The following is a 16,163-nucleotide window of genomic DNA, read 5'->3' as shown; positions in this document are numbered from 1 at the left end:
AGTTTTGCAACTAAACTGATGTAGTTTCAGGATGCATCTAAAATGCATTCAGGCTGGCTGTGTGGTGTCGTGGAAAAGTGGTACGTGCAAAAACCTTTTGCACGTACGAGGACGCGCACATGCACACTCATGCACGCGCGTTCACTCATCCGAAAAAGTGGCACTTCCGGGCCATGGAGTCCCCACTGCGCACGCTGTGTCTCCTCCGAGTCTAAGGAGGACTACGATGACCTGGAAGACTGAGAATCTTAGTGGGGGTGTGCGTTTTAATCAGGTTTATAATTCTATAAAGTGATATTTCAGTGCAAATTTTATACAAGCTGGAATTTATCTTTTTATCCTAACACTATAAAAAAACTTCTTTAGACAGTCGAGCTGAAGCGGCAAATTGCGCGTTTTAACAACTGCGCTTTGGGGAGGGGGATAGTTAAGTCGAATTTGAGGTCTTCCCAAACAAATAAACAAACAAATGCCACCAGGATTGTGTTGCATTGCAGGATTGTTTTAACAACTGCGCTTTGTTGACTGTTTCAGACTTTAAGACCCCGTGTATCTCACGAAATTGTGAATAGGGAGATGGAGTGGGGTTTTTTGTCTGTCTTTGAGGGTGGGGGAAGAGGCATAATGTTTTTTGTAAGTATGACTAATACTTACAAAAGTATTAGTATACTTTGACTTCTAAGGTATACACACACACACACACACACACACAAGAACAACAACATAGAAGAAGAAGAGGGGTATAGTTTACTACACGTCATAATAACACAATCAATTATCTTCCAACTGTATCTTTCTGTTCTGACTTTAGAGTCCTTGTTTGTTTACTGAACCGTACTTTGGAGTCATACTGTTGTGATACTGGGGAGGAAAGGGTAAGGTGTGAGAGACTAAACCCTCACACACAAAACTTCAAAAATCATGTGTCATTGTAGATAAACTGATCTACAATGTGTTAGTAAAGAGATATTACAGTTTTTGCCCGTTGCTTGAACACTATAAACCCATGCTTAGACTAAAGTAACACAACTTGAAGCTTTTGTTACCATACCTCAAACACATGTACCCCTACCTTAAACAAAAGCGCTGCTTTGCACCCTAGTTGCAATTATGCAACACACTTACTCCTTTATGCAACACACATGGTCCTGCATGCTACACTCTATTTCATACATAAGACACTTTGTTCACAAAATGAAATTTCAGGGTGCCATTTGGAAAACACATGTATCCAAAATACAAAACACATCGGGTAATTGCAACCACTCAAATACACACCTGAAGGCACTTACTTGTAAAACTGAACACCAATTAGCCAACTACAAAAAGCCCTCAATTTAGCCAATTCAAGAACTTTGCAAGCATGGATGGAGGGAGAGCAAGAGGAAGAGGAGGAGGAGGAGGAGGAGGAGGAGGAGGAAGAGGTAGAGGTAGAGGTCGAAGTCGAAGAGGCCATGCACGGACCCATATTTCTGATGATATAAGAGCAACTTTGGTGGACCATGTCATCAACCATGGCCTGACTATGAGGGAAGCTGGGCAGAGAGTCCACCCACATCTAAGCTGCTTCACAGTGGCATCTGTAATAAGAACATTCCGACTAGAAAACAGGTCTGTCTTCACCTCTCTACCTTCTACTCCACTCAGATGGTTTTTATAGCACTGTTCTACAGTATATACCATTACCATATCAAGTGTACAGGGTATTGCAGGGTGCTAATGCTCCTTTTGCAGCCAAAGTGGTAGTTTCTGTGAAACATAGCATGATTACTTATATTGAAGTACAGTGTTGTACAGTGGATGATACAGTATATACAGTAAAGTACTGTAAGAAAAATAAGCAAAGCGATGACAATATGTGGTTGTATTTCTCTAGACTGACTCGAAGACCTTCTGGGGGAGGACGCCAACGCCTGTTCACACAACAGCAGGAACTTGCCGTTGTGGACCTAGTGAGGGCAGACAATGCCATCCGTCTCCACCAGCTACGAAAGCAAATACTTGCAGACAGGCAAGTGTTCAACAGCATAAACCATGTGAGCATCACCACCATCAGACGCATCTTGGGAAAACACAGCATCACCATGAAGCAGCTCTACAGAGTCCCATTTGAGAGGAACAGTGACAGGGTCAAAGGACTTCGAGCTGAATATGTACGGGTAAGTGTAACTGTCCTTTACATGTACAATACAGTATTGGTGAAATCCAGTAGCAGCTGAATATGTACCATATCAGTACCACATGGATCCATTCTGAGAGCTACACAGGTACCTGTGTGATGGGGTTCTGTATGTGTAGCACTGTAGTACAGTAATATGTTCTCTTGGCCATGGATGGAGTTGCACAGCCTCATGAATTCATTTTCATTGATGAAGCTGGATTCGACCTGTGCAAAACAAGACGACGGGGTCGTAATGTCATTGGTCAAAGGCAATTGTGCACGTCCCAGGGCAGCGCAGGGGAAATATCACATTGTGTGCCGCCATAAGCCTTCGAGGGCTTCTGCATCATCATGCAAAACTAGGTCCATACAATAGCCAACATATACTCACATTTCTAGATGCTCTCCATAACATAGTTGTACAGAACAGACCAGATCAGCCCAGGTTTGTTTCCATCAGGCTGCTCTGGTCCAGGCCTGGTTCTCCAACCACAACCAACTTGAAGTGGTATACTTGCCCCTTACTCACCATTTTTAAACCCTATACAGGAATTTTTTTCGGCTTGGAGATGGCGTGTATATGACCGCCAACTACATGCCTGCATGCCTCTTCTGCAGGCAATGGAACAGGCCTGCGGCGACATTCAGGTGACAGCGATCCATGGATGGTTTCGACATGCAAGAGGATATTTTCCCCGGTGCCTAGCGAGAGAAGACATTGCTTGCGATGTCGATGAGGTCCTGTGGCCAGACCCCAACAGACGGCGGGATCCATGAGCCCACGTATGCATAATTGTCATGATTTTTTGTGTTTACAGTATGGTGTTTTTTCTATTACTGTATTATGGTGTTTTTTGTTTTTTTTTTGCTTTCTCTGAATTCATGGTAAATGGCCTGCATTTGTATAGCGCTTTACTCAGTCCCTAAGGACCCCAAAGTGCTTTACACTACATTCAGTCATTCACCCATTCTCATGGTACTGCAATGTACAATACTGAGTAGGCCTATTTGTTTTTTTGGTTGTTTGAAAATGTGTCTCCTGAAAATATGCCTTCTGAATAAACAATGAAAGACTGCAGTGTTTTATATAAAGTAGACTAGTGTGCTCCCCCTGATCTGTAAGTGTTTGCATATGATTCAAGTATGTGTCATTTTGTCAACAGTTACATTTTGACAAAGGAATGTTAGGTTTTGACAGCAGAGTTTAGGTTTTGAGAGTTTCAATTTGGCACAGATGTGAATGGTATATTTCCCAGTGTTGTGTCGTGTGTACCCAGAGGTTGCCCTTTGTTACAAATTAAAGTCTACAAATCAATGACATCACACTGGCCTATGTTTATTCAGTCTATGATTACATGTCAGTGAGATCTTGGAGCTGCCAGCATGCAAAGCTGCAGCTTTAGAATTTAGGCTCTAATCCTTTTTTCCACCATTTTTTATTTTTCTTCTTCCTTTGTGTTTCTCAGACATGTTTTTTTTTTTTCTCCCATCATTTCCTCTTATTGTCCCTTTACATACTCTTTGCCTCGCTCCAGTCTACTGCCAGAGTTTCAGTATTTTATTCACTTAATAGCAGGACAGAATACCACATGACTGTGGCCTTGTGTTATACCCTCTCTGCTGCAGTGATGCTGCAGACAAACACAAACATTGTGATCAGACATTTAAGAAAAGCCTCTTACAGATGAAGGTCTGTGTCTCTTGACCTAAACACATAATCAAGTTAAATCTAATTTATGTTCATCAGTGCCCCTCACACTGTAACTTAAAGTAATACATTTGTTACTGGTTAATTACAGAAGCACGTTTGTGAGCATAAAGATGTAAGCCTTGGACCATCGGGATGAAATGTGGTTGGGAAACTTAACAAGCATTGATAAAGCTTCATCAGTAGTTCGAACAATGCCTCAAAACCTTCGCTCACCACAGGTGGTTAGCAGACTGTGGTTGTACCATGCAGCCTAATAACATGCAGTAAATTGCAGGTTAAAGCAGTCTGCTTACACATTGTTAAACGAGGGAAGGGAACTAATGTGGCTGTCACATGACCCTTTTGTCCCATTTCATCCCAGCATTTGATTAAATTGCTGCTCACTACTTAAAACTGATCACACAAAACTACTTTTCTTCATCTTTTAATGATTACCAAAGTCTGTGAATCCCCAAATTGTTCAGTTGTTCTTTTCGCTCCCTATGAGGTCACTTTTACCATGTGACAAAAACAACACCCCACTGTACACACTTGAGCCACCAGCAACTTTATAAATCCCCAATAAAAAGCTGACAGGTTGCAATGATGTTCCAAATAACTTATTAAGAAAACAACTAAATACACAGAAAATATTATGAAAACTGGTTTATTTTATATCTCCTAGTTTGAAGTGAAGCAATAAAAACATGTATAAAACATCACAAACTGTAATATTATACAAATGCTTACGTCCTGCTGATGCAATGGAAACATCTTCCAGTGACAGTCTTCATCCGTGTGAGTGTGAGGAGGCTCCTAAACCCACCGACACAGAAGTGCATGTTCACAACTCCCTCTGTGCAGGTGGGGTCAGGGCCCTCCTCACCCTGGGTGAAGAGGGGTGGTGCTGTGGCCAGTCAGGTATGAAGTGCTGAGAGTTGATCTTTGGTCCTCTGTGCAGCTCTGTCCACTCTCAGCTGCCCTGCAAAGCAATAACACGAGAAAGACGTCATTTTAACACAAAACAGCATTTCCATTGTTGGTAGCTGCAGCATGTTGTTAAAATGCAATTTTAAACTCAACATATACACACAATAACTATAAATAAACTTAAACCTACAGTACTGTAGGACGATGATTTACACCAGCTATTGGAAGGATTTAGTCTTCAAGACAGTTCGTAGCCAATGTGAGGTGATAACTTACATAGCTGGAACACAGCACCACTCTCCAGTTTGTCATTTGGTCATCCATCCTTCTCATCGGGTTGGGGTAAGGCTGTCTTCTGGGTGGAGTATCTCTCTGTGTTAGCTCCGTCCTGGACGTTGAGTGTCTGAAGTGCTGAATGCTGGGAGAGGACAAGTGTAAAGCACCTGAAGACAAAAAGACAAAGAGAAAAGCATGAATTCACAGATCACAGAGTTGTTCAATTTACTTTTCTTCTGTTATGTGTTTTTACCTTACCTCTGATCCCTGAGCCACAGGCTATACCTTATGTAAAAACAAGAGACTACAGTCAGTTCACGACATCATTTTTAAACCTTTTCTACTTATTTGTGTTGACATTAAGTACGGACTTACCTTTGTCCTGTATGGTGAGCTAGAGCTTGAGAAAAACAATGTTAGTCATTTACAAACACTGCAAAGGCCAACTTAAACATTTAAAGCTTAAAAACAAGTTCTAACATAATCTAGTCAGAGTCGCTGTCATCAAGTGAAAGGTTAAAAGGCCTTTCCCAGAAGCGTCTGACACCAAAAGAACCCGAGGATGTTGAAGGGCCATAGAACGTGTCATCACTTACCTTGCACCTCTTTGCACTTACCTCATCAGTGCAGGTGTCTTCTCTGCTTCTCTTTGCTGAGGAGGTAAGAGCTGAGGTTGAAGGAGAAGCTGAGAGAGTAGCGGAAGAAGGAGCAGCAGAGGAAGGAGCTGAAGGAGCAGGGAAGGAAGCAGCTGAAGGAGAAGGAGAGGAAGGAGCTGAGGGAGCAGGAGAGGAAGGTGCTGAGGCAGCAGGAGAGGAAGCAGCTAAGGGAGCAGGAGAGGAAGGAGCTGAGGGAGGAGCAGAGGAAGCAGGAGAAGCTAAAGGATCACCAACCGGGAAGAGTGGGGCGTTGGCCTGGCCGAAAGGCGGCATGGCGAACGGGGCAGCACCTGGAGCAATAGGATGTCGCCAATCGTGCCAAAACGGCTCTGGAGGGAGCTCCTGGATGAGAGGGGAATCAGCTCTCTCATCCATGGTGTCATACCCCGAGTCGTCACTAGGCCAATCGGCCCACTCTTCTGAGTTGTTCCAGTCAGAGGAATTGTCAGTGTCTTCACTCACCTCTTCGACGTCCTCAGGTATGTAGGGAGGGTACTCACCTTCCTCTTCACTGTCATCAGGATCCTGTGCTTCAGGAGAAGAGGGTGAGGATGGGAGAGGGATATACTCACCATACTCACCTTCACTGACACGCTCGGTATCAGAGTCATCCAGGATCCTGATGACCTCTGGAAGGCCTTCTTCTGCAGGACGCTCAACCACGTAGTCGAGACGACCTGTGAGGAAACAAGTTTAAAATAACATTAAGAATGTAATAAACATCAAGTGCTAAAGGAACAGAGCTACATCTGTTAGTTTGAGCAGATGATGAGAGAAAAGCATTTTAGGCTACATTTATGTCAGACTGAATGACACTTCTACTTGTTCATGCAAGCAAAAAACAGCTAAGTCAACTAAGTTCACATCATTAACTGCTATATAATAAGATATAGTAGTAGCATAACATAAGGATACCATTATTACTATTGTACTATGATTACTGTTTTCATATTCTTTTTTATATTCATTTATTTTTGTTATTTTTTATTATCATGTTTTGTAGCAGGGGAAAAGTTATAGTTTATTTCAATAAAGCCTTTGATCCAAGAAGAACAGGATGTTAGGAGGGGACCGGGATCTGGTGTGTTTACACCTGTGTGTTCTGACGTCATGACATGCTGAAGATGCTGTTACCACGGAAACTGATTTTGGGGCATTTTACAAATTGTAGTCCGTTAAGCTATTTTTAACCAAATCATTAAAAAAGTGTCAAATTTGAAGCCTTCAAATCAAAGTAACACCTTTTTTTTCAAATTCATACACCAGTCCTTAATAATTTCTACACCTCTCCCGGAAAATTTAAAGCATACAAACATTTTACGGGGAAAAATCTTGGAATAAGCATATTTTGATAACATTAAAACTTGATATTCACACTGGAACTTATTAAATTATTACAGTCATTTAGTAGCTCTTAAAATAACTGAAGAAATGTTAAAAGTACCTGCAGCGAAGTCCAGGGGGCTGTCGAGTCCACGACGAGCCATCTTCAGGCTTTGCTGTATGAAAAACAAGTACAAACAATCCAAAGATGAAGTACTTGTTGTGGCGAGCAAGTCAAATCCGCTTTCAGTGAAATATTTTCCGAAAACTTAACTTTCCACAGGCTGAGGTTGGAGCAGGTCAAAACAAGTCCAATAGCAAGTGTAAAGGGACGAATGGAACCTTGTGCAGCATTTATATACCCTCCGCAGGCCATGGTTACGGTTGCCAACAGTTTTCTTTTAAAAGCTAACAATAACTTAGCGTTCTCGCTACTCACTATGCTGTTAAATAGCTATATGTTAGCAATGACAACATTTAACAATGCTAGCCGTGCTGATTAGCCTTATTAGGATTGCTTGAGGTTGTTTCCAGCTCTAGTGGTCATAAGCGAACTTAGTTCTGTGCCAGCTTTTAGCACGAAAATCAATCTTGTAAAGCTCACTATTAAACTGACAAAGCCTTAGAGCCTAGAAACTATGATACTTACAACTGTGCTATGTTTGTCTCATAGCATATAGCAAGACCCCATAACTGACCTTTTACCTCTTCTCAAGATTAGATAATGCTATATAGAGCTATTTTAACACTATGTTTCTTACTGCCATTGTTTGACAACATATAAGCATAAAGGAAATGATATATGGAGATTCTAAATATCAGGTTATTATGACTTTATTATAAACTTTACAGTAACAGTTCAGAACTATTAAGCAAGCTTAGTTTTGGAAAAATCCCATTTGTGATCAAAACTTTTTACTTCATATTTATTACTAAATAATTCAATAAATTATACTCAAGTACTGAATAGTCACAAAAAATAGTAATTATGCTGAAAATTATGTTAAAGTGGTTTTCGACTGAGCATATAAACAAAAGCCTGGGAAAAAGTTCTGTTGAACAACACACAGATGTTACCAATATTGTAGCCGAAAATTTATTTTATTTATTTTATTTGTGATACAATTTCAAACTTTATTAACCTTTTCAATAAAACAAAGTCTCAGATTTAATTATTCTGAAACTAAGTTTAAGCTTCCCAGAACGTTTTGTTGCAAGTTACATTACTGATATAAGAAATATAAAATGTTTGTATTGTTCACCCACAAGTGCAGTCTCTGGCTCAAACACAGAAGCTTATATGTTTGGTTGTCAGTCCAGACATTCCTAAAGAAAGTTGTCCTTCTTCAGCTCCAGACCTTTCTAGATAAAAATGGCATTAGTGAAGTATTTCAGTCTGGTTTTAAAACGCACCACAACACTGAAACTGCTCTTGTAAAAGTTTTTAATGACCTTTTAACTTTTACTGACTTGGGAGATTTTGCCATTTTAATACTGTTAGACCTCAGTGCTGCATTTGATGGGATTCTTATCGCTCGGCTTGAGCACCGTGTCAGAATCAAAGGGACTGCTTTGGAGTGGTTTAAATCTTACCTGTCCAACCAAAGTTTTTCTGTTAGATTGGGGGAAACATCGTCCTCAAAAGCCTCACTTTCTTGTGGGGTCCTCAAGGAGTCCAATCTTGGTCCAGTTCTCTTTTCTATTTATATGCTCCCCATGGGTTCAATTTTTTGAAAAACATGGGATCTCATTCCATTGCTATGCAGACGACTCACAGATTTACCTGCCACTGAAACGTGAATCTGTGAGTCGTCTGAAGGGTTTGCTAGATTGTTTGGAGGATGTTGAGGATGGCATGGATGGCTTTTAACTTCCTTAACCTAAATGAACAGAAAACAGAGGTGATTGTGTTTGGTCCCTGTGACCGCTGTGACTTTGGCCCTTTAGGAATTCATAATAATAATAATAAAAACCTTTGCAAGGAACCTAGGAGTGTTTTTTTGACTCTAATCTAATGTTTGATAAACAGATTAATGCTGCCTTTGCTGTAACTGCTCCTAAGCTCCCTTCACGTCAGGACTTCCCCAACATTGGACACTTTTAACTGACCATTCATCCTCCTCTTTCTCTCATTTTTTACATTCATCAGGTCCTCAGAGTACTCGTTCCATCTTCCCAACACACTCTTTTCACTGTTTAGCACATTTCCATCTTTATCCATCTTACTCCACAAATTGTCTTTTCCTTCGGGGCCGACAAATTGACAACTTTCAACATAATCCATTTGATTTCCAGCTTCAAACTCGTGATAATGACGGACACTCTCTTCACCCTGAAACAGCATTCATGAAATCTTCCTTCAAGATTACAACTACTTGATTTACAGTGGAGTGAAAAAGTCTTTGGCTTCTTCCTTATTTCCTTTTTTTTTGTATGTTTTTCACATGTGAAAGTTTCAGATCAATAAACAAATTTAAATATGAGGCTATTTAAAAAAACAAACATCAATCATCCAAACAATTTATTCAAAAAATGGAATTTTGAAACAAGTGAGCTGTAAATACAAAATTGCAGTTGCACTAAAACACATTTTTGCATTGTCCAACTTTCTTATCTCTCGTCTGCTCTCACAGTGAGTCACACACATTTGTATTTACAGAGCACACTTTGACAAGTAGTCTAAACTCTGGGTGAAGTGTGTGATCACACCGAGTCCCAGCTGGTTTGAGGAGCAGACTGAGTCTCTGCAGGGTTTAAACTCAGTCCCTGGAAAACAGACACAGTCCAGTTATATCTGGATGAAAACTGTCTCTGTGAAGGCAGTTTTGTTTTTGTTAACACTCCCTCAGAGAGGGACAGCTGGTTCATGTTTATTTAATCCCATTATCCAAAGACACTTCTACATCATCATCCACAGTTATGGGTCAGTTTTAATTTAATATTGGATTATTGAGATTTGTGCTTACTGTGGTTTCATCCATCTGAGCTTTGTTCCCTAAAATGAGAGAAGAAAGTCAATTTCAGTTTCGTTTTAAAATTCAAAATCATTCAATCTTAAATGTACCTTTATGTCTTGTCCTTATATTGACTGTTGCAGCAGTTATTAAAAGCGCTGCTAATCCCACAGAGACAACAATGAACCTCAAAGAAACAAAAAATCTGTCAAACACAAAAAATGTGATTATTAAAATTATTTGGTTGCAGTTTTCTGTTCTGTGTAAATTCCTTTCTTTTAAAAATGTAACAGCATTTTATTAATAAATGTGCAAATTTCTGTGATATGATTTGTATTTAAAAGTATTTATATACAAAGTTAAAGTGAGTTTTCATTTGCATATCATTTCAAAAGCTCAAATAAATTTAAAATAAACAGATATTTATGCAATCAGCTTAATCTTCAGTCCTGCTTTTGAAGGACTCTTCATTGTTGGGGTTGTTTCTGATTTTGTGCTTATTTCAGTTTTTCTGGCTGGATTCTTTGTTGTTTTTGTGTCACCTGAATAAATGAAAAAGTAAAAGCACAAAAGTTTTTCATGTTTCTCATCTGATGTAAACATGAGAAACAATATTCTACTTTCACACTTGAAATATTTAAGTAAATGTTTGATGTGATTTTACTTATATTAACAGCTGATCCTGATCTCACCTGTTTCCTCACCTGATGGCTGACGGTCGAAGGTAAACAGCTGCACTCTTCTTGTGTTAGTGTCAGTCACTTCACATTTCAATATTTTATGACGTGATGAGTATAAATAATTATACTTCAGAAAAGACACAGTGGCAGCGCAGTGAGTCTGTGAAGTCACTATTTCTTTGTTCTCTTTGTCCACATCTCGACCTTCAAGCAGCCACTTCACTGTGTGATGACACTGTTCATATGTCAGCACAGAGCAGCTTAACGTCACCGTATCAGTGTCCTTATGTTCAGTCACTGGTGAACATAATGTAACAAAGTGAGACAAACAGAGCGGAAATTAGTCAAGTTATCTTAATCAGTTTCAGTATGATTATTGAACATTTTATGTCCTGAAAAGATTTGAACTGAAAATATTTTGATGTAAATACTCACAGGTAATAACAGAGAGACGAGCCAAAGACTGATGAACCTGAGTGTGTTTAGATGGTGTTTCCTCGACTTCGTATTGTTGACAGTAATAAAGACCAACATCCTTGACTGTGAGCTTCTTTATAAGCAGAGAACAGTTCACTGTAACTCTCAGTCTGTCTGATTTAGTTTTAGCTTGTTCACCAATCTGTCCAAGTGTGATCAGCTCTACTGTTGTTGGTTTGTTTCTTGGAGTAAACGTCCACGTAGTCCCATCACAGTTATTTTGGTCGTCTAACACATTTACACAAGGCAGAGTGATGTCATCTCCAACTTTCATAAACATGGAGGCTTCATTTACAGATACTGTTGAGAAGATTGAAGAGAAATATGATAGACATTAGAATACAGCACTTTTACAGTCAGAGTGAAGATATTTTAGACACAAGTTCATAAACAGAGCATGCTCAGCTCTCTTATTTACTGTAAAGGTTGTTGACTGTAATAATATGAACAATATTTAGTTTGACTGCTATTTAAATGTTTCCTGTATTCTTACCTGCAATTTGAATCATGAGCATCAGACATGAAAACATTTGAATCCATCTGAATTCATCCATCGTGCTTCTCTGTCTCACCTCTTTCTTGTTCTTGATCTCGACTGTCACACCCTCTGAACTGTTGACTCTGTAAGACTGTTTGTACTTCCTGTCATCAGTGAGATGTCACTTCCTCATCACAGCTTTAGGGATCCAGTTGTTATTTTTGCTGATGATAATGTTTCATAGGTTGAGTATGTCAGCTTTTCATGTGTCTGAAATTCATGATTTTTATAAACATAATTTATTGTAATGAGAAATCACATTCAGCAGGTGCACTTTGTGTCTATTCCCACAGAGCATTTGTGACAGACTGACAGTGATTTAAATACTGATTGTTAGGATGAATTGAAGATGATTAACTGATAAACAGAATCCAGTCAAGCTATTTGGTGATTGGACTCTGATGGCCTTCACGGCTGATTGGATTCCAGCTGATGAAAGAATTTAGGCAGGACCCCCCACAGTCCAGACATGGTGGTGGTTAAGATGGAGAATTGGATGGAGCGCTGAGTAACATGTCTGGAAGGGAGATTGAAAGATGAGCAGGGAGATTTAAAGTACATGAAGTGGAGGCTGATTGGCTTGAAGAAGGCCGGGAGAAAGACGATTGGACTTGACCAGTGATGTCAGCAATCAGCTGGACAGTGTTCGAAAGTGGAAGTGATGAAAAGCTCTGGCCACTAAACACCCAGGAAGCAGGTCTGAGACGCTCCTCTTCCTCATTGTTGAACTGAAGACGTTTCTGAGAACTGAAAGTGTTTTGGTGAGAGTGTGGCTACAACAGCAGCAGAGCTCATGAGGTTTGACTTTATAATAACGGACAGTTAAACATCAGAAACACAAACTATTATCACAATTGTTGAACGCTGACAGTATGAAATCGGTTTAAGGGTTTAGAGAGTTTGTGTTCAGTCTTTCACAGTTGTGTGAGGAGAGCAGGAAGGAGGCAGGACAGACTCAAACTATCTGTTGGTGTTTTATTGATATTTTTAAAACAGAAATTGTGACCAAGCAAGCAGAAGATGTTTACCAGGGTTGTGAAGCAAAGGTTTCTGCAAAGGACACATCTGTGCATCCTTGATTGTAACTCCTGCAGCAAGTCTCCTCTCCTCTCTTTCCTCTGAGTTAAAACATCCTTTAACATGGTTTACTTGGTTTACTGAAAATGATTTGCAGCTCATGAGCAGGAGGACACAGGAGATGAGGAGGCACAAAATTGAAAATTGAGACAAGTCTTGGGAGGGGTGTGATTAACAGGTGACTGTGCAAATACTGGAAAACTGAGGACCTCTAGCGGATAAAAGGAATAATACACAAAAAAAGTGCTCAAACCTCAGCTGTGAGTGTTTAAAATTTGTTCTGCAAAAATAGAACCAAATTAATAGAAATACACTTTTTCCAGATTATTGTAAAAAGAATATTCAAGATATTGATTCAGATTCTATTTAATCATCATGAAAGACATGTTATAAAACTCATACTGGACCTTTAACACAGCACATATTTCACTTACATAAACTATAAAGGCATTAAAGGCATTTAACAACAGTCATATTATAAGAGAGGATTAAGACTTGAATACACATCTTCTATCAGATTAAAATAACAACAGCGTGAAACAACTGTTAACATTGCTTTAAAGTTCTCATCTAGTTTATATTTACCTATAAAACCAGATGAGATGACATTGATAATATAACAGCAGTTTTCTCTGCTGAGTTGATGTTGCTGATCAGTGGCTGGACGACAAAAACAAAACATAATCAGAATCAGAAAAATGTATTAATCCCTAAAGAAATGTGGTTACACAATGATAATAACATCATAAATGTTGCTTTGGCTCATTGACCTCAGGTATTTGAATTTCTCCACCTATATTACCTCTACTCCCTGCAGCATCTCTGTTAAACCTGTCTCCCTCTCATTCACACAACTTCTCTCCAGAACACTCCTCCACCGCTACAGGCCGTCTTTCACCTGTTTCTTAATGTTGTCCACAAACATAATAGACCAGAGACTCCTGCCTGACCTCAACTGTCAACCTACTCATCATCATAAAAATGAGAACAAAATAAAGAGCATAGATTCCTTTCAGTACTTTGGATTTCTTTTCTTTTGACAGAGGAAAAATTCAAAATAAGATGAACAGTAAAAACAGGTAATAAATAATAAAAATAGAAGCTAAGGAAGATCTTCAGAACACAAATTTGAAACTCAAATACAACTCAAAACTCTAGGACCATGGCACTGAATCCTGTGTGCTGTTCAATAGTCTAGCAATAGCAATAGTTTTAGTTGTATGTTTTCTATCCAGCCTTCTCTTAGAGCAACTGCTCATATCCATAGCAAAGAACTCCTGGTACCAATTATATTTTCATTTAAAAAAAAAAAGAAAAATAAGTGTATTATAATGTAGCTGGGCACTGTCCCAAAAACTGGTGTTTCTTTAAATCTGTTGGACCCATAAACAATATTCAAAAATTGTCTTTCCATTAAATGCAAATTCTTTTTTTTCAACAGCTTGAACTATGTTATTTTAAAATTGACAGTAGAGCAGAAGTCACTGCATCATTTCATCATCAACACGAACCTGAAAAAAGCTGTCTGATATATAGATAAAATAATAACAAACAAACATACAGATATCACTAAACAAAACACCTTATCTTGGTTTTCTAGGTGTTGCTGATGGTGACATAGGAAACTTCAGGAACCACCTAAACAATGAAGAGAAAAACATGCTGACTCCTCAGTAATATCCATCCACTTATCCTTTTCAGGGTCGCGGGGGGTGCTGGAGCCTATCCCAGCTGTCATAAGGCGAGAGGCGGGGTACACCCTGGACAGGTCGCCAGTCTGTCGCAGGGCCAACACACAGAGACAGACAACCATTCGCACTCACATTCATTCCTGCATTCACACCTATGGGCAATTTAGATTTTTCAATTGACCTATACCTTTAGAAGTGCTTGTATGAATGGGTGAATGAGGCATGTTGTTTACAGTGCTTTGACTACTCTGGGAGAGTAGAAAATTGCTATATAAGAATCAGTCCATTTACCAATAAAAAAAACCCTGCAAAACACACAAAACAAAATAGAAATAAGAAAAATGGTAACAGACATAGGGGGAAAAAACGTAAATAGGAAAAACGAAAACAGAAATAGGAAAAAACAGATTTCCAAAAGCAAAGGGAAGTGTTTCTGGGGAGACAATAACCCGACGGACCAGTTGCAGGAAGCCAAAACATGCTAGGTGTGTTTTATCATGATTCATATAATACTGATGATGGATTTTTAGGCTAATAGTTAGGCTAACACATATACCACTCATCTTTTCTTTCCTCACAAAACCGATAAATCCTCCACTTCTTTTAAGTGTCTCCCAGCGCAATTCTTAGCATATTTTGGTTCCTGCAACTGGTCCGTCTCCCCAGGGTTATTGTCTCCCCAGAAACACGTTGTGCTTTTGGAAATCTGTTTTTTCCTATTTCCGTTGTCGTTTTTCCCCTCTTTTCGTTGTGTTTTGTGTGCTTTTGCAGCATTTTTCTTATTGCTGGTGTTTTCTTAAGTTGCAGTGGCCTCTCAGGGCCACCGTACAACTGAGTTCCTAGTCTCCACTATGGCCTAATCTCCTCATGTGTATTTAAAGCCCCAGTTTGCTTCTGTTCTTTGTTATGTTCTATGTTTCTTAGAGGCTAGTTTGTGAGTTCCAGGTTTTTAGTGTTGCCTGAATTATTTTGTGTTTTGCATTTTGGCCTGCTAAGGTCAGCAATAAAGCTGCTTTTTGAGTTTAACATGGATTTGAGTTCTGCACTTGGATCCTACTTTGCCAACAGCTATCCTTGAAAATATGTCTCACTGTAATGCAACATAAACAACTCTTCAATCATCACTTTAATTTCTCAGAAATGATGTCTCAAGATATTGCATTTGTGTTTTGACCTCTTACTTCAGGTTTTACGATTCATGGTGTGGTCTACTGATTTTATTTTTGGCCTAACTTTCTTATCTTTTGGATGCTTTTTCAGTTAGTGTCATGCATTTACAATTTTTTAGAGAATAAGAAGAAGTGTTTTTAACTCTGGGTGTAGTGGGTGATCTCACAGAGTTCTGATTGGTTTGAGTCTCTGCAGGGTTTGAACTCAGTCCCTGAAAAACAGACAATAGTGCGGTTACATCTGGTGGAAAAGCATTTCTATGAAGGCAGTTTAGTTCTTGTTAACACTCCCTCAAAGATGAGCGGTTTATTTAATTGTCTTTTTAGTGGCAGATATAGGAATATTTAATTATATGTTTCAAAACTCACAGGATTTTCATTCTTCTGCATTTTGTTTCCTGGAAAGACAAAAACAGTCAACTCTAACATTCATAGAACAACTTACAAATGTTGTATCTGTAAATGTTCTCACCTTTCATTCTTTTCCTTATAATGAAACACATGGCTGTTATCAGCAGTGCGACCAAACCAATCAACACGT

At 39.2% G+C, this 16,163-nt stretch overlaps 2 protein-coding genes and 1 long non-coding RNA gene across 8 annotated transcripts; all 3 read right to left on the bottom strand.

Moving 5' to 3' along the window:
• Positions 1-4,711: 4,711 nt before the first annotated feature.
• Positions 4,712-8,896, bottom strand: LOC120716121. Of its 6 annotated transcripts, none has more exons than XM_040003502.1 (7): positions 8,303-8,319; positions 7,158-7,212; positions 6,295-6,390; positions 5,433-5,457; positions 5,316-5,342; positions 5,058-5,224; positions 4,712-4,833 (listed from the first exon to the last, which is right to left on the bottom strand). In XM_040003502.1, the coding sequence occupies exons 2-6, from the start codon at positions 7,198-7,200 to the stop codon at positions 5,098-5,100; spliced, it is 318 nt and encodes a 105-aa protein (XP_039859436.1). In that variant the 5' UTR covers positions 7,201-7,212; positions 8,303-8,319; the 3' UTR covers positions 4,712-4,833; positions 5,058-5,097. The 6 variants fall into 6 exon arrangements, 3 of the variants coding, with proteins under 3 accessions (XP_039859436.1, XP_039859435.1, XP_039859434.1); XM_040003501.1 differs by having other exon boundaries at positions 6,286-6,390; positions 8,303-8,318; XM_040003500.1 differs by lacking the exons at positions 5,433-5,457; positions 8,303-8,319 and having other exon boundaries at positions 4,713-4,833; positions 6,286-6,390.
• Positions 8,897-9,039: 143 nt separating this feature from the next.
• LOC120716122 lies at positions 9,040-11,750 on the bottom strand. The gene is made up of 5 exons (XM_040003503.1): positions 11,641-11,750; positions 11,106-11,447; positions 10,683-10,967; positions 10,440-10,532; positions 9,040-10,195 (listed from the first exon to the last, which is right to left on the bottom strand). The coding sequence occupies exons 1-5, from the start codon at positions 11,699-11,701 to the stop codon at positions 10,179-10,181; spliced, it is 798 nt and encodes a 265-aa protein (XP_039859437.1). The 5' UTR covers positions 11,702-11,750; the 3' UTR covers positions 9,040-10,178.
• Positions 11,751-15,198: 3,448 nt separating this feature from the next.
• LOC120716169 lies at positions 15,199-16,151 on the bottom strand. The gene is made up of 3 exons (XR_005691832.1): positions 16,095-16,151; positions 15,992-16,020; positions 15,199-15,834 (listed from the first exon to the last, which is right to left on the bottom strand). It is a non-coding gene; the product is annotated as an uncharacterized LOC120716169 (long non-coding RNA).
• Between the last annotated feature and the right edge of the window lie 12 nt (positions 16,152-16,163).

Source organism: Simochromis diagramma, unplaced genomic scaffold, assembly GCF_900408965.1.
Source record: "Simochromis diagramma unplaced genomic scaffold, fSimDia1.1 OVJJ01000583.1, whole genome shotgun sequence".
Lineage (NCBI taxonomy): Eukaryota > Metazoa > Chordata > Actinopteri > Cichliformes > Cichlidae > Simochromis > Simochromis diagramma.
This window is presented reverse-complemented; position numbering and strand designations above follow the sequence as displayed.